At 30.2% G+C, this 24,812-nt stretch overlaps 2 protein-coding genes across 7 annotated transcripts; one reads left to right on the top strand and one right to left on the bottom strand.

Moving 5' to 3' along the window:
• Positions 1 to 790: 790 nt before the first annotated feature.
• LOC106786264 (putative inorganic phosphate cotransporter) lies at positions 791 to 15,769 on the bottom strand. Of its 6 annotated transcripts, XM_014747455.1 has the most exons (9): positions 15,521 to 15,769; positions 9,443 to 9,624; positions 4,612 to 4,829; positions 4,251 to 4,487; positions 3,602 to 3,689; positions 3,119 to 3,345; positions 2,860 to 3,009; positions 2,390 to 2,764; positions 791 to 2,315 (listed from the first exon to the last, which is right to left on the bottom strand). In XM_014747455.1, exons 2-9 carry the CDS (start codon positions 9,555 to 9,557, stop codon positions 2,130 to 2,132), a joined length of 1,596 nt encoding a protein of 531 aa, XP_014602941.1. In that variant the 5' UTR covers positions 9,558 to 9,624; positions 15,521 to 15,769; the 3' UTR covers positions 791 to 2,129. The 6 variants fall into 6 exon arrangements, with proteins under 6 accessions (XP_014602941.1, XP_014602938.1, XP_014602939.1 ...); XM_014747452.1 differs by lacking the exon at positions 9,443 to 9,624; XM_014747453.1 differs by lacking the exon at positions 9,443 to 9,624 and having other exon boundaries at positions 4,612 to 4,808.
• A 5,330-nt stretch (positions 15,770 to 21,099) lies between these two features.
• On the top strand, positions 21,100 to 24,794 carry LOC106786288 (probable glutamate receptor). Its single transcript, XM_014747497.1, has 10 exons — positions 21,100 to 21,525; positions 21,681 to 21,847; positions 21,931 to 22,263; positions 22,776 to 22,891; positions 22,976 to 23,146; positions 23,393 to 23,646; positions 23,706 to 23,914; positions 24,018 to 24,292; positions 24,369 to 24,563; positions 24,625 to 24,794. The coding sequence occupies exons 1-10, from the start codon at positions 21,360 to 21,362 to the stop codon at positions 24,698 to 24,700; spliced, it is 1,962 nt and encodes a 653-aa protein (XP_014602983.1). The 5' UTR covers positions 21,100 to 21,359; the 3' UTR covers positions 24,701 to 24,794.
• The last annotated feature ends 18 nt before the right edge of the window (positions 24,795 to 24,812 follow it).

The raw sequence follows: 24,812 nt of genomic DNA, 5'->3' as shown, positions 1-24,812 counted from the left end.
TTTTTATCAAATATCGGGTACATTATTTATCTAGAGAGTTTGAAATATTTCCTAATGAGCAGTGATTTGTGAACATTTTCATGTATTCACCCTTCGACCACAATAATGTACAAAAAGAATGAACTAGTACAAAATTTATATAATCAAAGAATGCTATTCATGAAAAGTATATAAAAACGATATTTGTATCCGATTTAAATTTGACTGCAATCAGATAAATATACTAAGAGACAATATTCATTTCCTTTAATTAAAGGATTGTTATCTTCAATTTTAGATACTAAAGATATTAAATTCTTAATTAAAAGTAACCAATCTTTTCAATTACCGGAAGACGCGATTTTCTTATTCCTAGAAATGTTTGTTATTTTGATGAGCGATAATGTATCTCTGGTGTCCCATTCGAATTTTTAATTGCATCATTCCACATCAAAATTTTATATAATATTAAGTCACGAATGATTACAAAAAGTTTGTGCTACTTAAAGACGAAAAAAAAACTTAATCGATAGAAAAATGCATCCTATTAAAATTCCAGACACAAATCATCCGCTTTTGTAACTTAAATTTTAAGTGTGACAGAGGTAATAAGTTCGTAGTTCTTTTTAATATAAATAATTACTACTAGAGTGTAACAACTCATCTAAAGTCTATAAGTTAATAGGATTTTTCGTGCGACTATCTACAATATGTATAGATCATTAATTGCATTATGCAATATGTATAACAATTTATCAACGACTGCTCGTGGTGTGTGTGTGTGTGTGTGTAAAGACAATATTTTGTTAACTTTTGTTCAACTGTTTTTATGCAATCATATTGTCTGTCCTAACGCAATACAAAATGATACATAATAGTTAATAATAATAAACTGTTCGTGATGTAACGAAAAAAAAGGAGAAAAAAAGAAAAAAAAGATGAACAAATGAGAACTTTTACTCTAATACTGCTGCCAACTTCGTTAATTGATTTTATCTAATTTGGACAAATGTATTGTTAACTCTTTGTTATTATACAATAATAATTGTAACTCACGAAAAAATCTAAAGTATAAATATAATCAAACTAATGTCCAAATTAGATAAAATATTTGAACTACTATGCAAAAACGCATTATAATCTTTGTGTATTCTTGTTTTTATAATACGCTAAGTAAATTTTCATTGTACGTGTAATTCAATATTAAATCCATGGATAGTTCCTTAATTTATATTATTTTTTCCTTATTTCGTTTATTTTTCAACTACGCAAAACCTAGCAGATCATAATTTTGTGCTTAAATATATGGAAAAAAAAAAACAAAAAAAAAAAAAAAAAAAAAAAAAGAATATTTCGAAATTTCGACATTTTTGAATATTAATGTGAAGCATTTCCTATAGTTTCCTAGATATTTTTTATTTCAAGAATCTGATTCCAAAATATTTTAAAGTCATACTTGATGCTCCTCAAAGTTTATCAATGCCATTGCATAGAAACTTTTAATACAATTAAATAATTACCGCTAATTTAGTCAAATTAATTCAAGATGTTGTTATACCTTTACGGAGATGTAATTTGAAATTTCATGATTCTTTCTTTTTTAGATGTTGAACGTAATACATATATCCTGTTTGAAATATGTCACAGTCGTATATATTTTTTCATTTTTCTATAACTCATACACTCTTAAATTCTCTCTACTCTCTCTCTCTCTCTCTCTCTCTCTCTCTCTCTCTCTCTCTCTCTCTCTCTCTCTCTCTCTCTCTCTTTTTCTCTTTCATACACTCTAATTTCAACAACACGTATTCTATGAAATAATGAAAATATTGATCGAATTCCACATTTACAACGCGATACAAACATCGGTGACATTCTGATATGCAACTTTTAATGTGATCAGTGTTATTAAAATTTGAACACTGCTCGTAATAATTAGAAAAAAATAAAATAAAAATCAACTTGAAATTAACTTATAGTTATATACTACAACATAGCGCAATCATCCAGCACGGTTAAATATTAACGGAGGGAATGGATGTACTTTAAGGCAGATAAGTGCCACCCGCGACTGGAACCATTAACATATTTAGAATTTAGCTTGATGGCAGAAAAAACTTAAATACCAAGGCAAGCATTATTTTAAAATCACATTAGTGTTGAGTTTCGTTGACTGTTTTAACACTATCTAATTCTTTGCTCTCTTCTTTTTCCTCGTCTTTTTCTGGATTATCCCAAGGTTGTCTTTCTCCGGAACCAAACATGAGATAAAATGTTGCGCACACCACATAAATAGCTGCCGAAATCATGAAGACAATCCTCCATTTTAGATGAGTTGGCTATAATAATAATGATAATTATAATAACAATAGTAATGAACCTTATGGATAATTAACTATTATAATTCTGTTACCGTGCCAACGATTATATGGCCAGCTACTATCGGTGCAAGTAATCCAGCTAGGTTAGCAAGACAATTTGTGAATGCCATTAAAACTCCTGCGAATCTTGGTGAGATATCAAGATGGTTAACTTTGAAACCAGAATAAATACCACCATTAAAACCAACCCCAATAGTAAGGATAACTATTGTCAACCATGGATTGCAACCAGTATAAGATGCTGCTACCAATGCTATTGCTGGTCCATACTGACCAATACTATTGACAATTTTACGTGTACTAGTAAGACTACATTTTTCTAACGAAATCATTTTGTCGGCTGCTTGGCTAAGTATTAATGAAAAAACCCACATATTAAGGTAAGGAAGAGACGATACAAGTCCATTCTGAAATAATATATACGTTATTTATATTAAATAATTTGTAATTAATTGAATGATTGATTGTTTGTTTGTTTATGTAAATTGTTGATATGACTCACAGACTTGATATCAAAATGTAAAATCTGTTTCATAAATGTTGGAAGTTCAGTCATCAATGTTTCGTATCCATAATTTTGACCCATATGTGCTATCAAAATAGCCCAGAAAGGCTTTGAAGTAGCGATTGATTTCCAAGGTATAGGCGGAGACTGTATAGAATAGATAACATAGAATATAGATATTTCGTTTTAAAAAGAAAAAGAAAAAGAAAATTAATAATAATAATAATAATAATAATAATTAAAAAAACATATTTACAGATGCTCCAGCATTTCCCCACAAGGCACTAACTATGTATTTTTTTTCATCTTCAGAAATACGTGGATGATTTTCTGGATCTTCATAAACCAGGAAGAAAAAAGCTATACACCAGATAATACCAACAGCGCCAAAGACATAAAATATTGATGGCCACCCACCAGAAAATCCATATTCAGATAGTAGACCACTTAATGGCATTGAGATGACTGTACCAAACTGAGCACCTATAAATAACAGAGAAAACAAAATCGAATTAATAATAATGTTCGGATTTGAAAAGGGTAACCTACTGTGAGTCATTAAGAACAGTGGATAAGTAAGAACCAAAAGGGTCCACCACTCCTGCGATTCCAATTCCATCGTAGCAAGAAGTACACAATGATTGGATGCATTGAAATATCCAGAGGACTCGCGGGACTCACGGTCAGTTGGTATGTACAAGAGTGCTACATTATTAAATATTGCACTGTACAGGCTTACCAGCATAGACAAAGGCTCCCATCCTGCTCCTCTCGTTTGGTGGTATCCACTTTGCCAACAATGCGTGCGTGCAAGGCACAATTGGACCCTGCAATAGGGATAATCCATTCCTAGGGGGAGGAAATCACACCCAAACAATCAAAAAGCGTTCACACTCAACGAATATGTAATCCTTTAATTTAAATTTAACATTATAACTTTGGAATTTTTTCAAATTAAAATAACACTATCTAAGAATCAACAATTTCTACATTAACATTTATATAGGCTGAACATACGCATTAAAACTATTCAAATTGGATGCAAGTTTTCAATTTTATAATTTTTCTTTTTTATATTAATTATAATAAATAATTTGAAATATATTAATGATCTAAAACTTACATTCATTTCATGGTATGCATATTTCCTGCATTTAAATAATAATAGAAGATCAAAATCTACGCGTATCATGTAGTTAATGTGAACAATATCTTATATTAGTGAGAATATGTAACCAATTTTCCCGTAACATACATTCTCATCTCATTTATATATACATATATATAATATACATATATATATATATATACATATATATGGTGTGATTTTTCAACATTTCATAACTTATAACTATAAGAATATATTTGAAATACAAAGGACTACTTACCTCACCTAAGCCTTGAATAAATCGAACTACCATTAGCGAATAAAAGCCCTGATGTGCTGACAAAGGAACTAATAGTCCAAATATCGAATTGATCAGCATGCCAATGCCAAGAAAATATTTAGATCCAAATCGTTTGGCAAGCATACCGAAAGGTATTTGAGTAAGAACATATCCATAGAAAAATGAGCTTAATAAGTAGCCTTGTTCTTTGGTATCCCAGGCAAATTCGCCGTCTTTCTGTAAATTCCAAAATAAATATACATACAACTATTATTTAAAATTCATAATATAATAAAAACTTATATATTTATTGATATTCTGATTATGAAGAGATAGATTTAGATTAATGGACACTACTCACATGATTTATTAATATAGTAGTATTCTTATTATCATCATCGATGTGGCACTCGTTTGTAACAAACTCTTTATCCCCGGTGATAGCCGTATGGTTGACCATAGCAACAATTGCCACAGACATGTTGGTCCTCATGACATAGGCATTTGCCATGCCAAGAAAAAGCATAAACGTGACTACATGACGTGTTCCCAGCAGGCCTGTAAGCCAACCCCAACAACCTTCTTTTTCTTAGTTAAATTATTCATTCAAAGTTTTTATAATATTGATTAAAAAAAGAAAAAATCTTCCCAGTTTCAGATAAGATATTTTATTCGATAGCAAAATACATTCTATATAATAGAAATCATCTCTATTACGTTATTATTAACTTAAAACATAGAAGGCGAGAAGGTTAAAAAAATAATATTGAATAATTCATGTAAATTCTCAGCTGGAGATAATTTTTTCTTTTCCAGATTGCGAATTGTGTCAATGTAAAATAGGACAGACAATCTTTATCTAATATTTTCTATTTAAATGTATATAGCCCAAGTGTTTATAATTATTTTAATATTTGCCATCACAATAGCAGGTAATTCCTAGTCCAATTTGATTATGTTTGATTGATGATGGATGAATCATTTATTTACAGAAAAAAAGAAGTGTAAGAGAAAAAGAAAATATGTATGATGATTCATGCAAAATGTTACGGAAATGAAACATTGCAACGCACACGCATGCAACGTGCATTAAAAGTTCTTGTCTAATAATATGCATATTATCTGTACTATCAATCTGTAGATTGTCTTCAATTTTCTAATTTTCATATCATTATAATAACAACAACAATAGTGCAACGAGCCATATAGGATACGTTAGACTATACGAATGTGTGTATTGTGTATGAATACAAGTGATAACTGATACAGTTACAAATGTTACATGATATATACAGTAATAATTTGTACATAAGTGTGTCTTTCTCTCTCTTTTTCTTTTAAATATTATATATGAATCTATACATCTATTCAAACAACCTACGTATTTTAAAACGATGAGCGAGTGTCCTTGTGGAATGGCGCCGTATACATAAAATACACATGACCGATTACACAGAAAGATGATGACGACTATCTTACTTTAATTTTTGTTACCTTTCCAAGCTCTATGACTATACACATAGGTACATATATATAAATGTGTGTTCTATTGAAATGCAAATTGTTCCAATAATCTCACAATTAGTTCATTGTCAAAGATATGAAAAGATAGTTACAGATTTCTAGTATATTCAGTAATTTTGTAATAAATCACTATGGTGAACTGCTGACACATCATTGCCATTATTAACGAGAGGAAAGAGACTTTAGCACTTACGTTGATTACATATATATATATATATATAAAAGACAAACTAAATTGAAGTCAATTATTCTATCGAACCGAGTAAAGTTTTCTTTAAAACGATCTTTCATTATCTGGGATTGTACATTTGACCCTAAGAAACAAAATATACTTGAGAACGTCAATCATATGTACATTCATATATGCGTGTGTGTTTCATATATAAAAACGGTAAAGATTAATAATATTTAAGGGTCGATCGAAAATAGAAAACAACCGATCGATCAGATAATTCGATCAGAATCAAACTTTCGACATGTTTTTTTTCTTCTGTTTATTATTTTTGGATTTAAATAGGCGAGGAACGCTTTCGAGATAACAAAAGGGAACGAAGGCTAAATTTATTGGCTTAAATCCAGACGAGTTTTGCTCATTGTTATATCTCTTAAATAAATTTCAATAAGTATGCGTGTACACACTATTTTGTTCGCAAATTTACGTATTCATTAATCTAAACGAAACATATATAAAGCTAATATTGAGATATTTTTATTTATTTGTGCAACACTACAAATCTTACAAAACGAGACGCGAAAAAATGCATCAAAGAAAATTTGAATTGTATATAAAAGCGCGCCATTTTATCGAACGTGCGCGCGTAATTTAATACTTTCATACGATCATCATAATATATACATTCCTGTATATATTTCCGAATTCTAATAAGGAATTTGATGATGATAATCAATAATCTAGCTTAATAAAAAGAAAGTTTCATATTACATGTAAATTTTTTAAAAAAGAAATAGAAAAAGAGTGTATTGTATAAAAATCGACAATGGTCGGCCATCTTCGGTTAGATTCGGTATGCACCGCTCGAGCACGTGGGGGGCTCGCAATAGAAAAATAGTTTCAAGACGAAAAATAGTGGTAGAGAAGGGGTTAAAGAAGAGTAGAGTTCATTGCCGAACGAAAATGATCCTTTTTTTTGTATCGTGTAGAATAATAGAAAAAAAAAAAAGAAAAAACTAACCAGCCATATGACACGGATGTTTTTACTTACACACATGAAAGAAGTCCTTTTTTTCTTCTTCTTTCGTACAATCTTATTTCTTTTTATGTTAAATTAAAAAACTCTATACAATTACTCTAACGAATTTAGCGACAATATATTGTAAATTTTCAATAAATTACTAAAAAATTAAACTAAAAAATTTTCGTATCATTGGATTTCTTAACTTAATTTTACAACGATTATGATTATGATTATTATTAATTGTAAAAAATATAATCAATGTAAAAAAAATTGATGCAATTTGATCGATTAGTGTTAATGATTTGCTGACGCTATAATAAATGTTTGTAGATACAAGAAAATCAATCAAATACTTTTTACAGTTAATATCAATGCGCGCGATCACCACCTGCAGATACATTCTTCTTTATCTTTATCTTTATCTTTATCTTTATCCTTTCCTTGTCTCTTTTCTATTTAAAAATCTCCATATTAGTTAAAAAAAAGAAAAGAAGATCTAACAAAAGTAATCAAAATAACAGAATAATTGACAAGATACAATAAATCTAACGATTAGATTATTTTTAAAAATTAAAAAAAATATTAAAGAAAAGTTAATAAAAAGTAGTAGGATCGACCAAAACAATCGAATATACGAGCAATCATAAATCGCCATTTTTACTGCTACCTTCTCGACGATATAACCGTTATAAACTTGTAATGCAATCTTACAACGTGGCCATAGTGTAAGACATGTCAGACATGAAAAATATCACGCCGAGTTTCTCGAATTATTTCAAAAAAAAAAAAAAAAAAAAAAGAAAGAAAAAGAAAGTAAAAATGTTGGACAAAAAACAATTTTTTTCTCCTTCAATTTTTTCCTATCAAAATCAAAAAATTCTTATCTATTACGCTTAACGACATGACTCACGTAGTTTGAAAGCATTTAGTTCTTTATCTAGCTATTAAATTTTCCTGCTATTGCATAATCTTTCTCACTTCTGAGTCCCTCTTCTATATCCATCTTATTTTTTATTCTGTTCATCTCGAAATGCGTAAAAAATGAATTAGAAAACAATAAAGAAATAAAAGATTACCACTGATCGATTAGCGCGTTTTTCAATTTCTTGCTATTGTTGTTGATTCTTCTAAATTGTTAAAAATATACTTACCATGGTCAGAGTATTTGGGTCGCGGCAGACATTAAAGTATTGTACGTTTTCTCTGGTCTTGGGTAATATCTAATCAGAATTTTGACGAAATAATACGACTTAAAAACTCGCTTACAATTACAGGTAAGTTATTATGAGAAGAACATTCAAAAGAATTTCGAAATGTTCCGATTAATTACCGAGATAACAACGTTGATTGTTCACGTCAAGTGCATTTCAAGTATGATCTAATAAATTTCATTAAATATCTCTTTCCATCTTTCTCTCTCTCTCTCTCTTTCTCTGCGAGATTCTCCTTTCTAATTCCGAGTACATAGCAATTTATTTCTAAATATATATTCATATTATTTGCTCGTTACATTTAATAGAATTCAATCAAATTCAATATCGGTAAAAATATTGTGACCTCGCTAAAGCAAAGCAAAGCAAAGTAAAGAAAGAACGAACGTATTTTGTAAGTATAAATGAGCACGTTTTTTTTTTTTGTTTTGTTACTTTTTAAATATAACCATTGACGTTTTTATTTCTATTAACAGATGACGATGAGTAAACTCGTTCACACGCGAACGCCTCCTCCATGTATCCAGAAATTCACTGAACATAAGTAGATAGTAGAGCTTGTGCCAAAAGTATGATGCTTAATCGAACGAAAAAATACACAAAGAGGAAACAAAAGAATTCTGTTCTAAAACATATGCATTACGTTAATTCTGTAGAAAATTCATGAACATTGTATAAATTAAATTAACAAAAATACACTCATATCAAGTTATAATGTTTGATGAATATGTTCGATTCATTGAAGAGTAAGTTAAATGGGGATAAGTATACATTATATATTGAAATATGTATATTAGTATGATTTTCTTGGTATTGAGAGATGGTAGGAAATAAATTCATAGGATGCGCGTGAAGTGTAGCGCGCACGTGCGTGTCTCGTGTTTCGCCTTCCTTTAACTTTTTCCCTTTTCTCTCTCTTTTCCCTCTCTTTTCCTCTAAACCGGTGCGAGAAACGTGTGCGTTTCTGAACACTCCTCTTGGAAGTAAGCGAATTCTCGACATGCTATTCTCGAAACGAAACACGGGCTATCGGCCAGACTTTTTCGATGGCATTGATAGGAAAAGGATGAAACAAGACTGCTGATAATATGCTAGAAAAAGATACACATGTAGAAAGAAAAAAAAAGAGGAATAGAAGGAGACACATATGCATATACATACAAAGTATACTGAAAAAAGGGAGAGAAAGGGAGAGAAAAGGAGAGAACAAGAATTCGTACATTTTCCATGGCAAGCGGAATAAAACAAAGTCAAAAGATACCTTTCCGTCTTCGCACCGGCTTGTCGTTCTCTTCCAAACCCGGTTGTTCCCACACCAGCACGTGGCCATTCCTTCGCCCCCCGCTTTCATTACCATTGGCCCTGCTACCACTCATGGCACGTTTGCAAAAGTTAATGGAAGAAAATTCTCTCAACAAGTCTATCGACAATGATGACGACGACCTCGACGATAGAAAAAGATATAAATCGTTATCTATTGCTTTCTATTTTTTTCACAAATTATTTATACACTTCTAATAAATACGGATTGAACGAGGTACGGATTGTACGCGGTAGAAATACAAACGATGATTTAGGAAACGCGGGAGACAACTGGCCGGTTGTTAACTTCCTCTTCTTTTTCTGATACTGTACAACACAATCAACGACAAAATAATCGCACGTTAAGGAGCGCGCGAGCGCGCCAACCTCGTGGAAGCAACTCGTACACAATGATAATAACGAACAGACGATGATTGCAAGAACGTTCAGAACGAAAAACGACTATCCTCTTACTCCCTCTCTTTACTCATACTTCTACATCTATCCTCGGGCATTTCCGCCACTTTTCGTAAACGATCGACAATTGTTAATAGATAATACGCATGCGCGAATCTAACGGATTAGCCAATCGCGTGCAATCACGAACTGGACGCCATCTTCCTCGCGCCAACTTTGTTGACCAATCATATTAGCGCGCGCAAAAATTCTTTATATAAATATATCTTAATTGTTATCATTATTAATTATTAATATATTAATTAATTAATTATACTTCGAGGTAGAGATTAAATATTATATAATTGCACTATGCTTCCTTAACCCAAAAATTTTCACGAATTCGTTCAACAAATCGTACATATTTAATCTTCTTACGTAAACTCATTTACATTTGATATAACAAATATTGATCTCTCAAATCGATTTAATTAACGTTAATAACTTTCTTTCTTCTTGTTATGAGAAACGTGACACGCTTTATCAGTATTAGCGATATTTGTCATGACATTTCTACTGTTATTATAATTATGCATATACCAAGTGTCCCGCAACTATGTATTTTACATTTGTATTCGGGTAATTGCAAGCACGTATATGCTGATTTCAAAGGCACAATAAATATTACACTTGGTGTACCATCGTTATTCGAAAGAAGAATGACGCAATAATTATGTTTCGAAAAGAGTTGTCGTCATGGTTAACCTTGAAAAGAGTAAGGTTAATTACCGTATTTTGTGTTCCCAACGATGCATGATGTTTATGCACTCTGTTTTCTTGGATGTAAAATCAAATCGTTATATTCAATCGTTGTTAGTTTTTCGTCCGTTTTTATTAAAAAAAAAAAAGAAAAAAAAAAAAACAAGAACAAGAGAAAAAGACAAGAAAAATGAGTCTTATCAAAAGCGTATGTAAGTATTTAAGCATAGATATATGTGCGAAGATATGTAATCAGTTCTGTAATATTCGCAAAATCGACGACACATGAATCGTCCATATCGCGTCCACGTTATTTCTAAAGGAAGTTATAAATTATCAGTATGATTGCACGAAACGTTTGTCGTTAACGGTAAGAATTACACGTACTACACACATGTGCACACATATATGTGTACGTAAGTACAAAGAGAATTTTTCATTAAGATCCAGAAACTTGTAAAAGTGACGACATCATAATGTTCCTCTCTTAACATACTCATGGAATCTTTTACTATGTCTTCTTATCAAGTGGAAAACTCAAAGCATCTAGGAGGCTTATTGTTGGTTTACAAGGAGTCGCGTTAATCACCTAGCAAACGTGCTATCTAACAGTTAACATTTCTTTTCCTTCTTTCTTTTACTTTCAATAAAATTTCCAGGCGAATTCTTCGAGTAGAACATGATTAATGAATCAATAAATTTCTTAACGTCTGCAACATTGCACTAACTGTAAGTTATGTAACTTCTATTATTGTCATTGCACTCCTCGTAATGTGATGCAAAAAAGAAATTATCGTTCAATACTATTACACGATAAATATGTATATAGATATGTAAATTTATATTTTTTTGTTTTTTATAATTGTTGCGAATAGTTTTGGAGTTTATGAATATTGATATAAAAGAAGCTTTTCAGAGAACGCATTAATATCTACGATCGAAAGATTTGTTATCTCATATTACAGTTCTTTCGATCATTTATATTAACGTCATCTTTAAGATTAACGAGTATTTCGTATGAGTTTTAACGTCATCGACCGTTTGGCACTGAAATTCGCGTTTATTCACTAAAATTAGATACCTGTGCGTACGTGGGTGCGTGTGTGTGTACTGAAAATAAATAACTCGTGTATTTAATTGTATTTAAAGTGTTCACGAACGTTATTACACGAATTATTCAGCTTATTACCATATATATATATATATATTCTGGAATATGTAATCGTTTATATAAATGTTAGCTGTACAGGATGCACCGTCATTTTGTACGACGATATTTATTTATAGTTTAGAAGTGAAAAACGTGCCAAAAAGATGTACTTCGTATAAATATCTAGAATAAATAAATTCGATATTTGATACTTAGCTAAATGAGATCTTTGATTAATTATCTTGCATTGGAATTTATTTGCCTCTTACAATAAGTTGCGCAATAATATATGTTACATTCACGATGATGACGCTATGTTTTTTTAAATTGCGAAAACGTAGATAATGAATAATATCTATAGCATATTAACGATTAATGAACATAGATAGATTTGGATTGTAATAATATTGTGTCGTGAATAAGATTATAGAATATAAGACTTTGAATTTGAAAAGCTGAAAATAACTGAAAAAGCTGAAAAATAAAATTCTCTTAATAGATTTTTCCATTTTTTTTGGTCTATCTATATGTATTTCTATTCTCTATTTTTATAATTGAAGTCGGTAAAGTTCATTATGTTTCACGTTGGTAAGTTAGCAAAGTTACATTATCGACGTTTAATAATAAGTAATCGATATATTCTAACGATTTTATTTATTCAATATAAAATATTAAAAAAAGAATGATAACTTTTTGTTTCTTTTCAAAACGATACTTTTTACAATTACATTTCAAAATATTATCGCTAAAGTCTGTTACCTAATTAAATGTTATTTATCTTGTAATTGAAATAATAATTTGCATAAATACTTTTGTTATTATAAATGATCCCAAGTTGTAATAATATTGAAAAGAAAAATTGAAATTCAGAAAAAAAGAATAAAACAGAAGAAGAACAAGATACAAAGAGGAGGAAAGACGTAAGTGATTTTATGATTGTTTAAAAAACGTTTAAAATACGTGTCGGAAATGAAATCCGATCGTTTAAATACTTACCACTATTAACTATTCTAATTCATGATATAACTTTATAGTGGACACAACAGGAAACGCACGAGCCCTCAATCTCATTATTCACTTGGTAAAGTGGAAAATAACGTCCTTGTTAGAAGAAAAGCCCACACCAATTGTCGCTTATAGAGATACTGACATTGCACGATAAAGGATATCTGTTTACTTCAATTTCATTTTCTTTTTCACACAGCGTACATAAGTATAATTATAATTTTCGGTTTTTATTTTGAAATGCAAAGAACACCTATGTCGATAAGGTAGGAATCATAGAAAAATATCGATTAAAGGTTGCTAAGTGAACATTATCATAATCGATAATGAGATGAGAACACCGCGTTCGTTGACATGATATACTGAAGATTAGAGACATGAATGCGTGTTGTCTTTTATCAAGTAGCATGTATATTTTTATGAATGGTCATTGAATAACTCTTCTCTTACTCATTCAAATCGCTTTCTAACTTTTAAAAATATATGCCACAATTTCTCCCTAATTAAAATATAAATTAATTTCTCGAGTGAAATAATTCAATATTTACATTTAATTATACTATTTTTGAAATAAGATGATTCGTAATTAATTAACTTCGCGTAAGAGTAATAAAAAACTTGAGAATATTGAAAAGAAGGGTAAGAAACGACAATAGAAGAAACTATGACAATGCGAACAATTCATATCTTTGGTTGGAATTTTATTTAAATCTAGACTTTGAAATTATATGGAATAAAATAATTCCTATGACCTTGGGAGGCGCAAAGCTACATAGATTATGATCTATCATTAAAGAACATGTATTCTAAAGAAATCTAATTCCCCCCTCTCCATCCGTCCCACATTTCCTTTACTCGCAATTTCTTTATCCGCTTTGGTGCAGAGATAATCATAAAATTATACTAGTTAATGAAAAAAAAAAAAAAAAAAAGTAAAAGGAAGGAAGGAACCGCGGTTACTTTATTTTAGCACGAGAGTGACCGCTATTGAATGAAAGTGACAAGAATCCTCCCCTCGTTTTTTTTTGTTTCCACACATTGTAACTTTCTCTCTCTCTTTCTCTCTTCTAGTGGAATAATAATCTTCAAATTACGTTATACTAACACTTTACAATCAATTTCTAATGTTGATTCTCTGACACGGAAGTTACGTTCTCTTTATCAACCTTTTTATCATTTCTAATGAAAAAAAAAGGTATTTTTACTTCGATTTATACTTTTAATAATTTGATTGCGTTTGATAGTTCAACAAGAAAACAGGTTAAAAAGAATATTACACAAATTACAGCAATTAAGTTTGAAAGTTTGGTTAAAAGTTTACGTTAAAAAATAAGTAAGTAATATGTCTGATAAGTGTACACAGATTATTTAGTTGCAAGTCTCTCTTTCTCCCCTATGAACTATTATCTAATCGTTAATCATTGATTTATACGAAACATTTATCGAGACTTTAGATATAGCTACTAACATAAATCAAACGTACTATATCTATGTATTTCGGTAGAACTGGATCTATAGTTTGCCTTGATCGATATCGTCTTTATTTTTTCTAAGCATATTTCATGCAACACGATCGTAAATTAAAGGCATTCGGGAATGATTTATTAGTGAATGCATTCACAAAGCGATCGATTATCTCCGTAGACTTTTCATTCACTCGACACACCTATTATTCTATTTTTACTTTAATCGTGATATATGCTCGTTTTCATTTTTGTGCTCTTAGAAAAAAAAAAAAAAAGAAAGAAAATAGGAAAAAAAAAACATCCACGGAAAATAACTCGATTGCGAGTGACGTGTAACAAAGACTTGGAAATAATAAATTTTGATTTTTTTTTTCAATTGATCAGAAGAGAGTGGAATTAACATAAAAATAACAAGAAAATAATGAATATATTTTATCTGGTAATAATCGTTGTCGTCTCACTCACAATTAGTATATACCGTATGCATTTGCATTAGTTGTGAACAAGGTTACTAAAGAGAAGGAGAAGTAATGAAAGATAGAAACAGAAATAGAAATAAAAAAAATGGCACTTAAAACCGTATCGCAAGATAAACGAGCTTTTTTTCTAAAAGAATCAATTCTATGTACAACGAATTGTATAATTTTTAATTTTAATTTTGTTGTTGTTGCATAAACGTTTTTCATTAGAAATAACTTGATTTTAATGAATTTATCGCGAATTTCCTTATTTTTGCACGGTTTCTTTTTTCTATTAAACGAAATGTTTACGTCTCGATTCTTCTACGATTATTTTGATGACGATTAAATGGTCAAGGTATACGTGCTATTTCTATTATAAATCGTGCTCGGAATGTAAATTGATCTAACATATGTTGAAGGAAATGATAAGTGAGGATAACATGTGAGATACGAAGAAAAACTCAATATGTATCGATCGTTAATACTTAAAAATACAAAAACTTGGAATAAATCTTATACAACAACTTTTAATTGATAATAATAATAGTCGACTAATAATTAGACGAATTACTTGTCGAAGTAAAAAGATAATTCGACGTATTATAGATTTGATATAATATGAACATTATACACATTAACACAGTATTTGTGTATGTTTTTGTATACAGACCCAAACTAAAATGTATAAATGTATAAAGTTGTTTCATTTATAAAATATATTTATCAAATTCGGATCGAATAAATCCTATTGTGTGATTGAAGGAAACTAAAAGAAAAAGAAAAACTAGCAATACGTTTACCTTTTGGTACATCGACTTCCGTTTCATAGATTTCCGGTTTCTTGATCTCCGATTTTTTCCGATCGATACCATTTTCCACCATTTTCGATATATCGATGTTAACTCTTTCGCGAGGGGAGGTGGCCGCCGGCCGGGCCGATTCGACTATTACCTTTGATAGAATTGAGACTATTATAGATACGCATATAGTGTATAGTAAGCTTATGCTCAAGTTTCCGTTCCGACTTGTTCTCATACACTGTTCGAAGCACTCTCAGAGCCGCGACACTTAGCGGCGAACACCAACCTTCCGTTGGCCAATTGGAACGCGAGTTCCCCGTTCGCCGGTACCCCTACTACTCTTCCACTTATACATATGTACACCTTTTTAAATCTTTTTCTTTTTTTTTTTCTTTTTTTTTCTTTTCTTTTCTTTTCTTTTCTTTTCTTTTTTTTTTTTTTCACGATTTACGGTGATTTCTTGGGCCTACTATAATCGGGGGAACAACAAAATTTCAAAGAACGAACGCGTTTTACGCGTGGAAACCGATTATATGGAAAGATTATTTTTCGGTCTCGATGTTTCATTCAATATTCTACGTAATCTTTTTTTCATAATTATATACTGATATAAACAAAGAATAATTCTCCAATCTTCCCTCTTGAAAAGAACTACGCGAATAGATTTATAGATTAAAAGAATAGATAAAAGGAGAATGCAACGAGGAATTCCTTTCCGAGAAGAACGATTATATCCAAATGTTTTATTTCTATTCTTATGCCATTTAAAAATCTTCCACTTCTTTTTCAAATCTTTTTTTCAAATTGTGCAGTCAATATTAACCGCCTTAAATAATCGCAAACGATTCGATTAAATTTCCTACTCGAAGAACGAAGAATCATTAGCAAAATTCCTTCATTTTATTTATTCTGTCGTTTGTTCGTTGAGATGATTTCTTTTATGCTGGGATCTTTAATAAGAGACGGTTCGAGATAAATAATAAGACGTTTTATCTAAATCTTCATTTCATTTCCTCTCGTTATTTGTTTTTCGATTGAATGTAGCATTCGTCGCGCCGCGCGAGTTCTTTACTTGGATTTTTCTTCTTCTCAATAGTTTTATCGAAAGGAAAGGTCCAACGGATTATAAATGGTAATTGATATTAACCTTCGGACAGAATTTGCTAATTTGCTAATTAACGTTATTAATTGGTGAAATGTAATCTCACTAATATTTTTAAATAAACAACATAAATGAAAAGAAAGTATTGAAGCAATACACGCGCTGTTAAGCCGTACGATGAGCTTTTATCATATTTATCGAGACGTGAATTCTTAGAGAAAAACATTGTGTTTTAGAAAATAAGAGAGAGAGAGAAAGAGAGAGAGAGGAAAAGAAAGACGATGCGAATTTTTCATTTGAAAACGTCTTTTATCGTCATATTAAGTGATTTTATTTTTCTGATATATGTACATATATAATATGCAATAGCAACGTTGTGTTTTTATGAAATCGCGTACAGCATTGTTCTCGCAATTGACTACGATCCTTGGACTCGAGCGATTTTATATTACGGAGAGTAAGTTGTAGACAAAAGAGATTAGAAGGGGGAAAGGAACAAAGTTTTGAAATTTAACGAACACTTAAGTAGCATTATCATCGCATTAGTACGACTTATTCTCGTCGGTGTAAAGCTATACGTGCGAAGAGGAAAGAAGCTACGTGATACGCACACATATAAATATATAAACACACATTTGTATACCTACACATAAATTTATGCATATACGTATGTACATATAATTAAAATCAAACGTATTTACGTTGTAGGTATTTCAACTTGATAGAATCATTCGACTTTCCAAGCTTTTTCTCCTTCTCCTTCTTCTTATTTATTCGAAGCACGAAGTATCATTTAATGAACTAACAACTACATGAAATAATGACTCCACCAACGTTCTTTATTCTTTTTATTTTTAACGTGTATTCCTCTCCTCGTCAGTAAACTCTTCGAAAGTCTACGGTGGCATAGCTCTCGTTCGTTCCTTCGTTCGATAGTAGGTCGACAAACCGGTACGATTCTATGCTCAAGAATATACACATACATGCATAGTAATCCTTAGTTGCTACCACGAATTATATATATTCAACATTATTGGTCTCATTATTGGTCTCATTATTGGTCTCATTATTGGTCTCATTATTGGTCTCATTTCTTATCTCTATTTCTCTTTTTTATATACGTCGAAGGAATTTTTATGATCATTTTTACCAATGAGAAATAAAAATAAAAAGAACAAACCAAAGTAAATTTGATTATTTTTCCCATGTGTCACAGTACGTTTGATATATTTTTTTTTAATTAATCTCGACGAGAACAAATATAAAAGCAACAAAAACAACTTATTTATGTATGCACCTGTATGTTCGATATATTTTCTTTTAATTATTATTATTATTGACGAGAAAAACGAAATAAATAAATGAAATAAAGTAGAACCCGAGGTCTTTATTCTAGTGCATCCGTGGTATTATCGTTTTGACGTTAAATAAAATACTTATATAAATAAAAATGAAATGAAAGTCTTATTTTTTTATGAATGTACGCGCGCCCAATTTGTTGTATAATTGAAAATATCGCAAAACAAAAGAAACAGTGGAATTGTTATCACTTTCGTTTAAACGATCGTAAACGTAATAATTTAATCCTTATTTTATCAGCGTTTATCTATCTGCAATGGAATTTTTCTTTCTTTCTTATATTTTTATACAAGGAATACGCGAGATTCGATATGTTATTTCTTTATATTTTTAAAACGATCTTCTTCACTTTCCATTAGCTTTTCATATTATTTCTGCTTTCTCTTCCTTTCGTATTTCAATACTTTTCTTGTACCTACAATTCTTGTATTTTAATGCACACACATACACACATAAATTAATATATACAATGAATATGTACGTGTGAAAGCATGGACTTGTATGATAATCATTAACCTTGCTAACCGAATTACGCGATCTTTATGTAAATGTAATTGCTGCAATGAAAATACATCATCATCATATTTTTACATCCCCCCATGCCTGAAATATTCTTAATAACGTTAACTGTTTTTGGTTAACGTAAACAGGGATTTCCTTTTGTTGTTTGTCTAAAAATAAATATTGAAATATTATTTCGTTAATCCAGGATGATCCAGTCTTAAATTCAGTCCGCACTGATTTTTGCAAAAAATTATTTTTTTTTCCTGTGGATTGAAAGAACTAGAAAAAAAAAAAAAAAAACAAAAAAGAAACAATAAATCTTGTAAATAAACTTAAAATTGTTTATTCTCATTTACTATTCGCCATTGTTCGGATTGCATAACGTTATTAGATTCTTAAATATTTCATCAAATGTATTTATTATACATATATATATATATATGCAAATAATTTTCCAAGGAAACATTGATTTATTCATTTTACGATTTTCGAGAAATAAAACACGAATTTTGTTGTTATTTTTCCGCGTTACTATTTGAATTGCATAACGTTAGAGTTTCGAATATCTTTCACTACAAGTTTAATAGACTATTGAAAAAACCGGTAAAAAAATAGAACAACGAAACTACGTCGAATAGGTAAAAAAAATATCTTCATACTCATATAACAAATTCATATTTTTGAATATATGAATTGCGAACTGCACTCGACTAATTTCTGAATTTATCGATCGAGTAATTCAGAAATATGATTGGCTCAATCGAGTGATTCTATAGATTTGAATCGAATGTAAAATAAAAAGATTAATATACAAAACTTAAAAACAATAAGATACAATAAGTTCCTTTGTAAAATATGTTATTCACTCGATAATTCACTCTCGTGAATAAACACTGATAAGAATCTTCAGTAGGCTCAGCTCACGTGCCAATCACCGAGTAATCACGAGATTCGACCGAGAGCGTTCGACAATAACTCTTGTAAGCTTTACTTTTCTAATTTTACAAATGATATAACATAGAAGTGCAATCTTGACGTAAGAAGTAAGCTTTACAAAAATGATAGAACAAAACTGGAAAACACAATAAGTTATTTTTTAAATTCGTTAAATATTGAATACAAATAAGGAAGTAAATATTTGAGACATCATTATCCTCGAATATTCGTCACGTTGTCATTATTGTTGTTAAGATTGTCTTTTGAGACGGAATAATCGAGGTATGACAATTAACGAGAAGATTAAACGAAGATTATACGTCGATAACGATACGCATTTCACAAGCGACCGATTTCTTCTTCCTTTTAACTCTGTTCCCTCTTCGAAAGTAGAAAATCCTCCGATTACGTGTGTGATATCAACGTGTGTCGAAGAGTACGAATAATCCTTTTACAAGCTGCAATAATTGTTAACTCGATGAATAATATATATATGCATGTATATATGTGAGCCCATAATTATGAAAGTGGTCCAAGTCATATACCGATCTTTTTTGTTTCGAGATAGGATTACATTTGAACACTAAATTAATTCTATATAATATTGTGAAATACTTAAGAAACACTATCTCTAACAGTTCATTTTTGACAATATCGTGAAAATTACATTGAATTCATTTAGTTGAAGATAATATGGTGTGAAATAACTGATAAACTCATTTTTTGTAAATTTTCACTTAGCCACTTTCATAATTATGGGCACATATATGTATATGCATCGAAGTAATAAAAGTGAAACGCGAACAGGAAAAAAGAAAAAAGATTGTATAATCATTGCGAGGTAGCATATTTTTAAAGATCAAAATAGAGATGATAGGAAATGTATATTTCGTGCTTTTTATCATGCTAATTCATTTCTATACATACTTTCACGTGCTTTATTTCTACACCCGTATGGAATGTATAACCGTTAATATTGAATTATTTGATGATTATCAACGTCGTTTTTAATTAAAAATGGTATTCGCAAATACGATAATCTTGCGTCGTCTTTTGCCTTTCTCTGCGTATACTTACACGCGCGTGTACATACTGTTTATTTGTACGCGTTTGAAATAGCAGAAAATTATTCATAAAACTATCATTCTATTCCTGTTCCTTTATATTACACAATAATTCGTCTTATGAGAAATGTGTTATTACGTAGAGAGACAAAGAAATAAATAAAAAGAAAAAATATACCACAAGGGACAAAGAATACTTTGGTGCGCAGTGAAAGTAAATATACAGTAATTTATCGCGAATCGAGTCTCTTACAAATCAGTGATTTCCTTACGTCTTCCAACTAGTTTCTGCGAAGAAAATATTTTATCCGAAATAATAAAATGACACGTGTGTTTAGTACTTGATGATACGTAAGTATTAGTTCGAAGAAAAGAGTACTTATGGAACTAATCAAAAAATTATTAGCTCTTTCTCCATGCGAACTAACGCAGCTGGAATCCTTCTGTTAAAACCAGTAAATCTATCTACATGATATATATATATCTGAGTCGTTAGAACGAAATTGTCTGTTTGATGAGATTATCGTTTGCTAAGTCTGGGACATAATGACAGTGTAACGAAGCAGCCATTTTGTAAAGCAAGACGAACATATAAAAAAAAAAATAAGAAAGAAAGAAATGATACGTAAGAGATTTACCTTGCCATGATGAGTCGTCTCATTCTTTTCGCTATAACATTTAACTAACTTTCTCGACCTCCTAGAAAGATAGATCGTTTTTTCGCGACTTTGCAGACTTAAACATTTTTATTCTATTTCATGTTAATTATACGTAAACGTTTCGCGACCTTGCCGTTTATGAGACTCTACTATAGTTTATACACCGATATTTTACGATTTTTCAAGGAAATTGTACGCATTCGAAGGACAAGACAATGTTCTTATTCGTTCTACTAATTCTTATATCTCATTCTCATGCTATTGAGCCTTTCAAATTTTCTATTTGGAAAAAAAACGATATTCTAGTGAAACTCCTCGTTGATTCGACCTTTCATTTATTTCCACCATCGAGAATATCTGCTAGTTTGTGTTTTCCCAAAGGTATTGTATTATTTATTAATAGAACATGCAATATATACATACTTATATGTGTATTTATATGTATTTATTATATGTATATATCTGTTATCTCGTAATATATTATCGAATTTGTTATCTTATTGAATTAATACTTTATCATTAAATTTAAAAAGTAGATGATATGATCGGCTTATCGAAGGAAATGTCGAAGAAACATTTGTCACATGATATCCAAAATATCTACAATCATCAATTAGATCCTCAAATTTACGATAATTTAGAACATAGAAATTTGTACGTCATCGATCTCGATTGCGATTATGCGATTGACATCTTAAAAGAGGTAAAACGCATATAAGAGGAGATATTATTTATTACTTTCAGATTAAAATTATGAATCGGATAAAACTTGGATTTTTCATTTAGGCTGATTCCAAGAGAATGTTCGTTGCTCCTGCAAAATGGTTGCTTTTACAAGATTCCAGAACAATCTCTTCAAATTCGAATGATCTTCAATTGATAAGAACAATATTTCAAAATCTTACTGCTTATCCTGACAGTGACGTTGTTCTAGCACGGATGATTCAAAATGATTTTGTCCAATTACTTTCAATATATCGTCCTAGTCCATATCGAAATGTCATTTTCGAGGATCGTGGTAACTGGTCCTTGACACGTGGAATTCTTATGGACAATTATCACGTTGCATCTCGTAGACGAAAAAATCTTCAACTTACTCCACTCAAATCCTGTCTTGTGGTAATATTTTCATTTTGTTTTTCAATTTTATGCACGATAAACAGAAACTTAAGTTTATCTCATATTTTAAGACCAATGTGATGATGTGATATACGAATGAAATAATTATCAAGAAAAATCTACCTGTGAAATATTTGCATTCATACAAAATTTCATTCTGTCTTAAGTGAAAGAAAAATAAAGAGAAAATTTAATTTTAAATCTATACATGTGTCGAATCTTGTACAATGTTCATATCGAAAGATATCTCACGAGTGGGTCTTATTGAACTTATTTGAAATATCAAGAGATATCTTCGTGTCGAGCTTACCCTAAATTCTGGTAACACATACTAGATTACTTGCAATCATTTAATTGTATTTTAATTATAATATATTTATCCGATATTCATTGCTTGTATTTATTGCTTTAGCTTTATTCACCTTTTTAAATATACTTGTTTCACAACAAGACAGAATAAAAAAAAAAAAAAAGAAAAAGAAAGAAAATAAATAACTGCTTTGTTTTAACAGATGACAAATCCAAACACGATCAATCATTTAACTGATTATCACGATAAACATATAGATCCAGTTACGAAGGCTGGTTATCCATGGGTTTTTCATCTGGTAAATCGAATGAATGCAACGTAAGTAATGCAACTGTTATAAATAAAAAATGAAATATATTTCATAATTATCTTAATGTAATCATTTTGCATCTTTCATTTCAGAGTTACTTTTAATATAGCAAATTCATGGGGCTATCGTAATGAAAATGGATCGTGGAATGGCATGACCGGCATGTTGCAACGTCGGGAAATTGATTTTGGAGGAACTGCTACATTTTTTGTTAAAGAACGAATAGGAATAGTTAAATATATACAACTTTACACGCATACTGGGTAAAACGTTTTCACATATATCAAATTTCAAATCTTGTGAGAGATTTATGATACCAATCTACCAATGCTACATAGCAATGATCCTATAATACTAACATTTGATGATAGGCAATGTTTATGGACGCGTGTATAAAGAGTACAATTAATCACATTCATTAATTTTGAAGTATTTAACAGAAATACTTATCCCTATAATAATGTTAAATATTTATTTTAATTTGTTCTATTTTATTTTTCAAAATATAGATCACGTTTTGTGTTTCGACAACCATTACTTTCAACAGTAAGCAATATATTTGTCCTGCCTTTTCATCGTTCAGTTTGGATAGCTATCGCTGTTTTGATTATTCTTGTTACTATTTTACTCTTTATATCTATGAAATGGGAGTATCATTGCGGAGCTTCAGCTAAGTCTGCAATGTATTGGAAACAGATGAATCCTGGTGAGCCAACCGTTGGCGATGATATTTTAGTTATTCTAGGAGCATTTTTTCAACAAGGTGTGTTTATTCTTCATGAATTAATTATCTTATTAGTTTCAATAATTTCATTGTTTTAGGATATTCTTATGAACCGTATCAAGTTCCTTCACGTATAGTAACTTTAATGTTATTGATAGCTGCATTGAGTCTTTATGCTTCTTACACAGCAAATATCGTTGCATTGCTTCAATCGACGACTAATTCTATTCAAACTATTACTGATCTTTATAATAGCCCATTAAAACTAGGCGCGCAGGATGTTATATATAATAGATATTATTTTAAAGTAAGTATTTAAAATATTTGCTTAGTTTTCAAAATAAGGTTTAATATATAACACAATGCGAACCAGTCATATATTTTTTTTATTCTATTATTATATATAACAGTCTTTTAATGATCCAATAAGAAGAGCAGTAATAGATGAAAAGATTGAGCCACGAGGTAAAAAATCTTCTTGGATGCCTATCGAACAAGGTGTTAAAAAAATTAGAGAAGAGCTCTTTGCTTTTCATGGTGAAGTTGGTACCATTTATAAAATAATGCAAGATACTTTTCAAGAAGAAGAAAAATGTGGTTTAACTAATATCGACTTTTTGAATGTACTTTATCCACTTTTCATCATTCAGACACAGTCTCCGTATTTGGAAATTTTAAAAAATAGGTACAAACGTTTCTAAAATATTCGTATTAACAAAATCTAATGTTTATATAATTACGATAAATATATCCTCTTCTAGTGCTTTAATTTTACGAGAAAGCGGTTTAAAATATAGAGAAGAGAAACGATTATACACAAGCAAGCCTTTATGTCATGGTCACATGAGTTTCATTAGCATAGGTTTTACCGAATGCTACTTTGCATTGGTTGCAATGGGATATGGCATAATACTTACTCTTTTTGTACTAGTTATGGAACTTCTTTGGCATAGAATGTAATATTTATTTATATTATAATTTTAAAGAACGATTTAATTGAAATGATTTACTTTGCAGGCAAAAGTCTACAATTAAAGATGTTACCGAAGATATAGAGGCAATTGACGATGTCAGCGAAATCTTTTCACCATAGTTGAAAAAGTATTGCCTGTATTTTCTTTCGAATACAGTATAATTTGGTATTTAGTGTTCTAACTATAGTAATATATAAACAAAATTATATTATAAAAAAAAGGTATATAAAA

Source organism: Polistes canadensis, unplaced genomic scaffold, assembly GCF_001313835.1.
Source record: "Polistes canadensis isolate GaletaPanama2010 unplaced genomic scaffold, ASM131383v1 scaffold_70, whole genome shotgun sequence".
Taxonomy (NCBI): domain Eukaryota; kingdom Metazoa; phylum Arthropoda; class Insecta; order Hymenoptera; family Vespidae; genus Polistes; species Polistes canadensis.
The sequence above is the reverse complement of the archived record's forward strand: the minus strand, read 5'-3'. Positions and strand labels throughout refer to the sequence as shown.

Excerpts from the sequence above, each read along its gene's own strand:
- LOC106786264 (XM_014747452.1), bottom strand. The coding sequence starts at position 15,755 with ATGAGAACAAGTCGGAACGGAAACTTGAGCATAAGCTTACTATACACT. Across the intron at positions 3,010-3,118 it reads GGGGAAATGCTGGAGCATCT|TCTCCGCCTATACCTTGGAA; the intron begins GTAAATATGTTT and ends TATTCTATACAG. Across the intron at positions 2,316-2,389 it reads GCCATATAATCGTTGGCACG|CCAACTCATCTAAAATGGAG; the intron begins GTAACAGAATTA and ends TTATTATTATAG.
- LOC106786288 (XM_014747497.1), top strand. The coding sequence starts at position 21,360 with ATGTTCTTATTCGTTCTACTAATTCTTATATCTCATTCTCATGCTATT. Across the intron at positions 22,892-22,975 it reads GTAAATCGAATGAATGCAAC|AGTTACTTTTAATATAGCAA; the intron begins GTAAGTAATGCA and ends CTTTCATTTCAG. Across the intron at positions 23,915-24,017 it reads ATAATAGATATTATTTTAAA|TCTTTTAATGATCCAATAAG; the intron begins GTAAGTATTTAA and ends TATATATAACAG.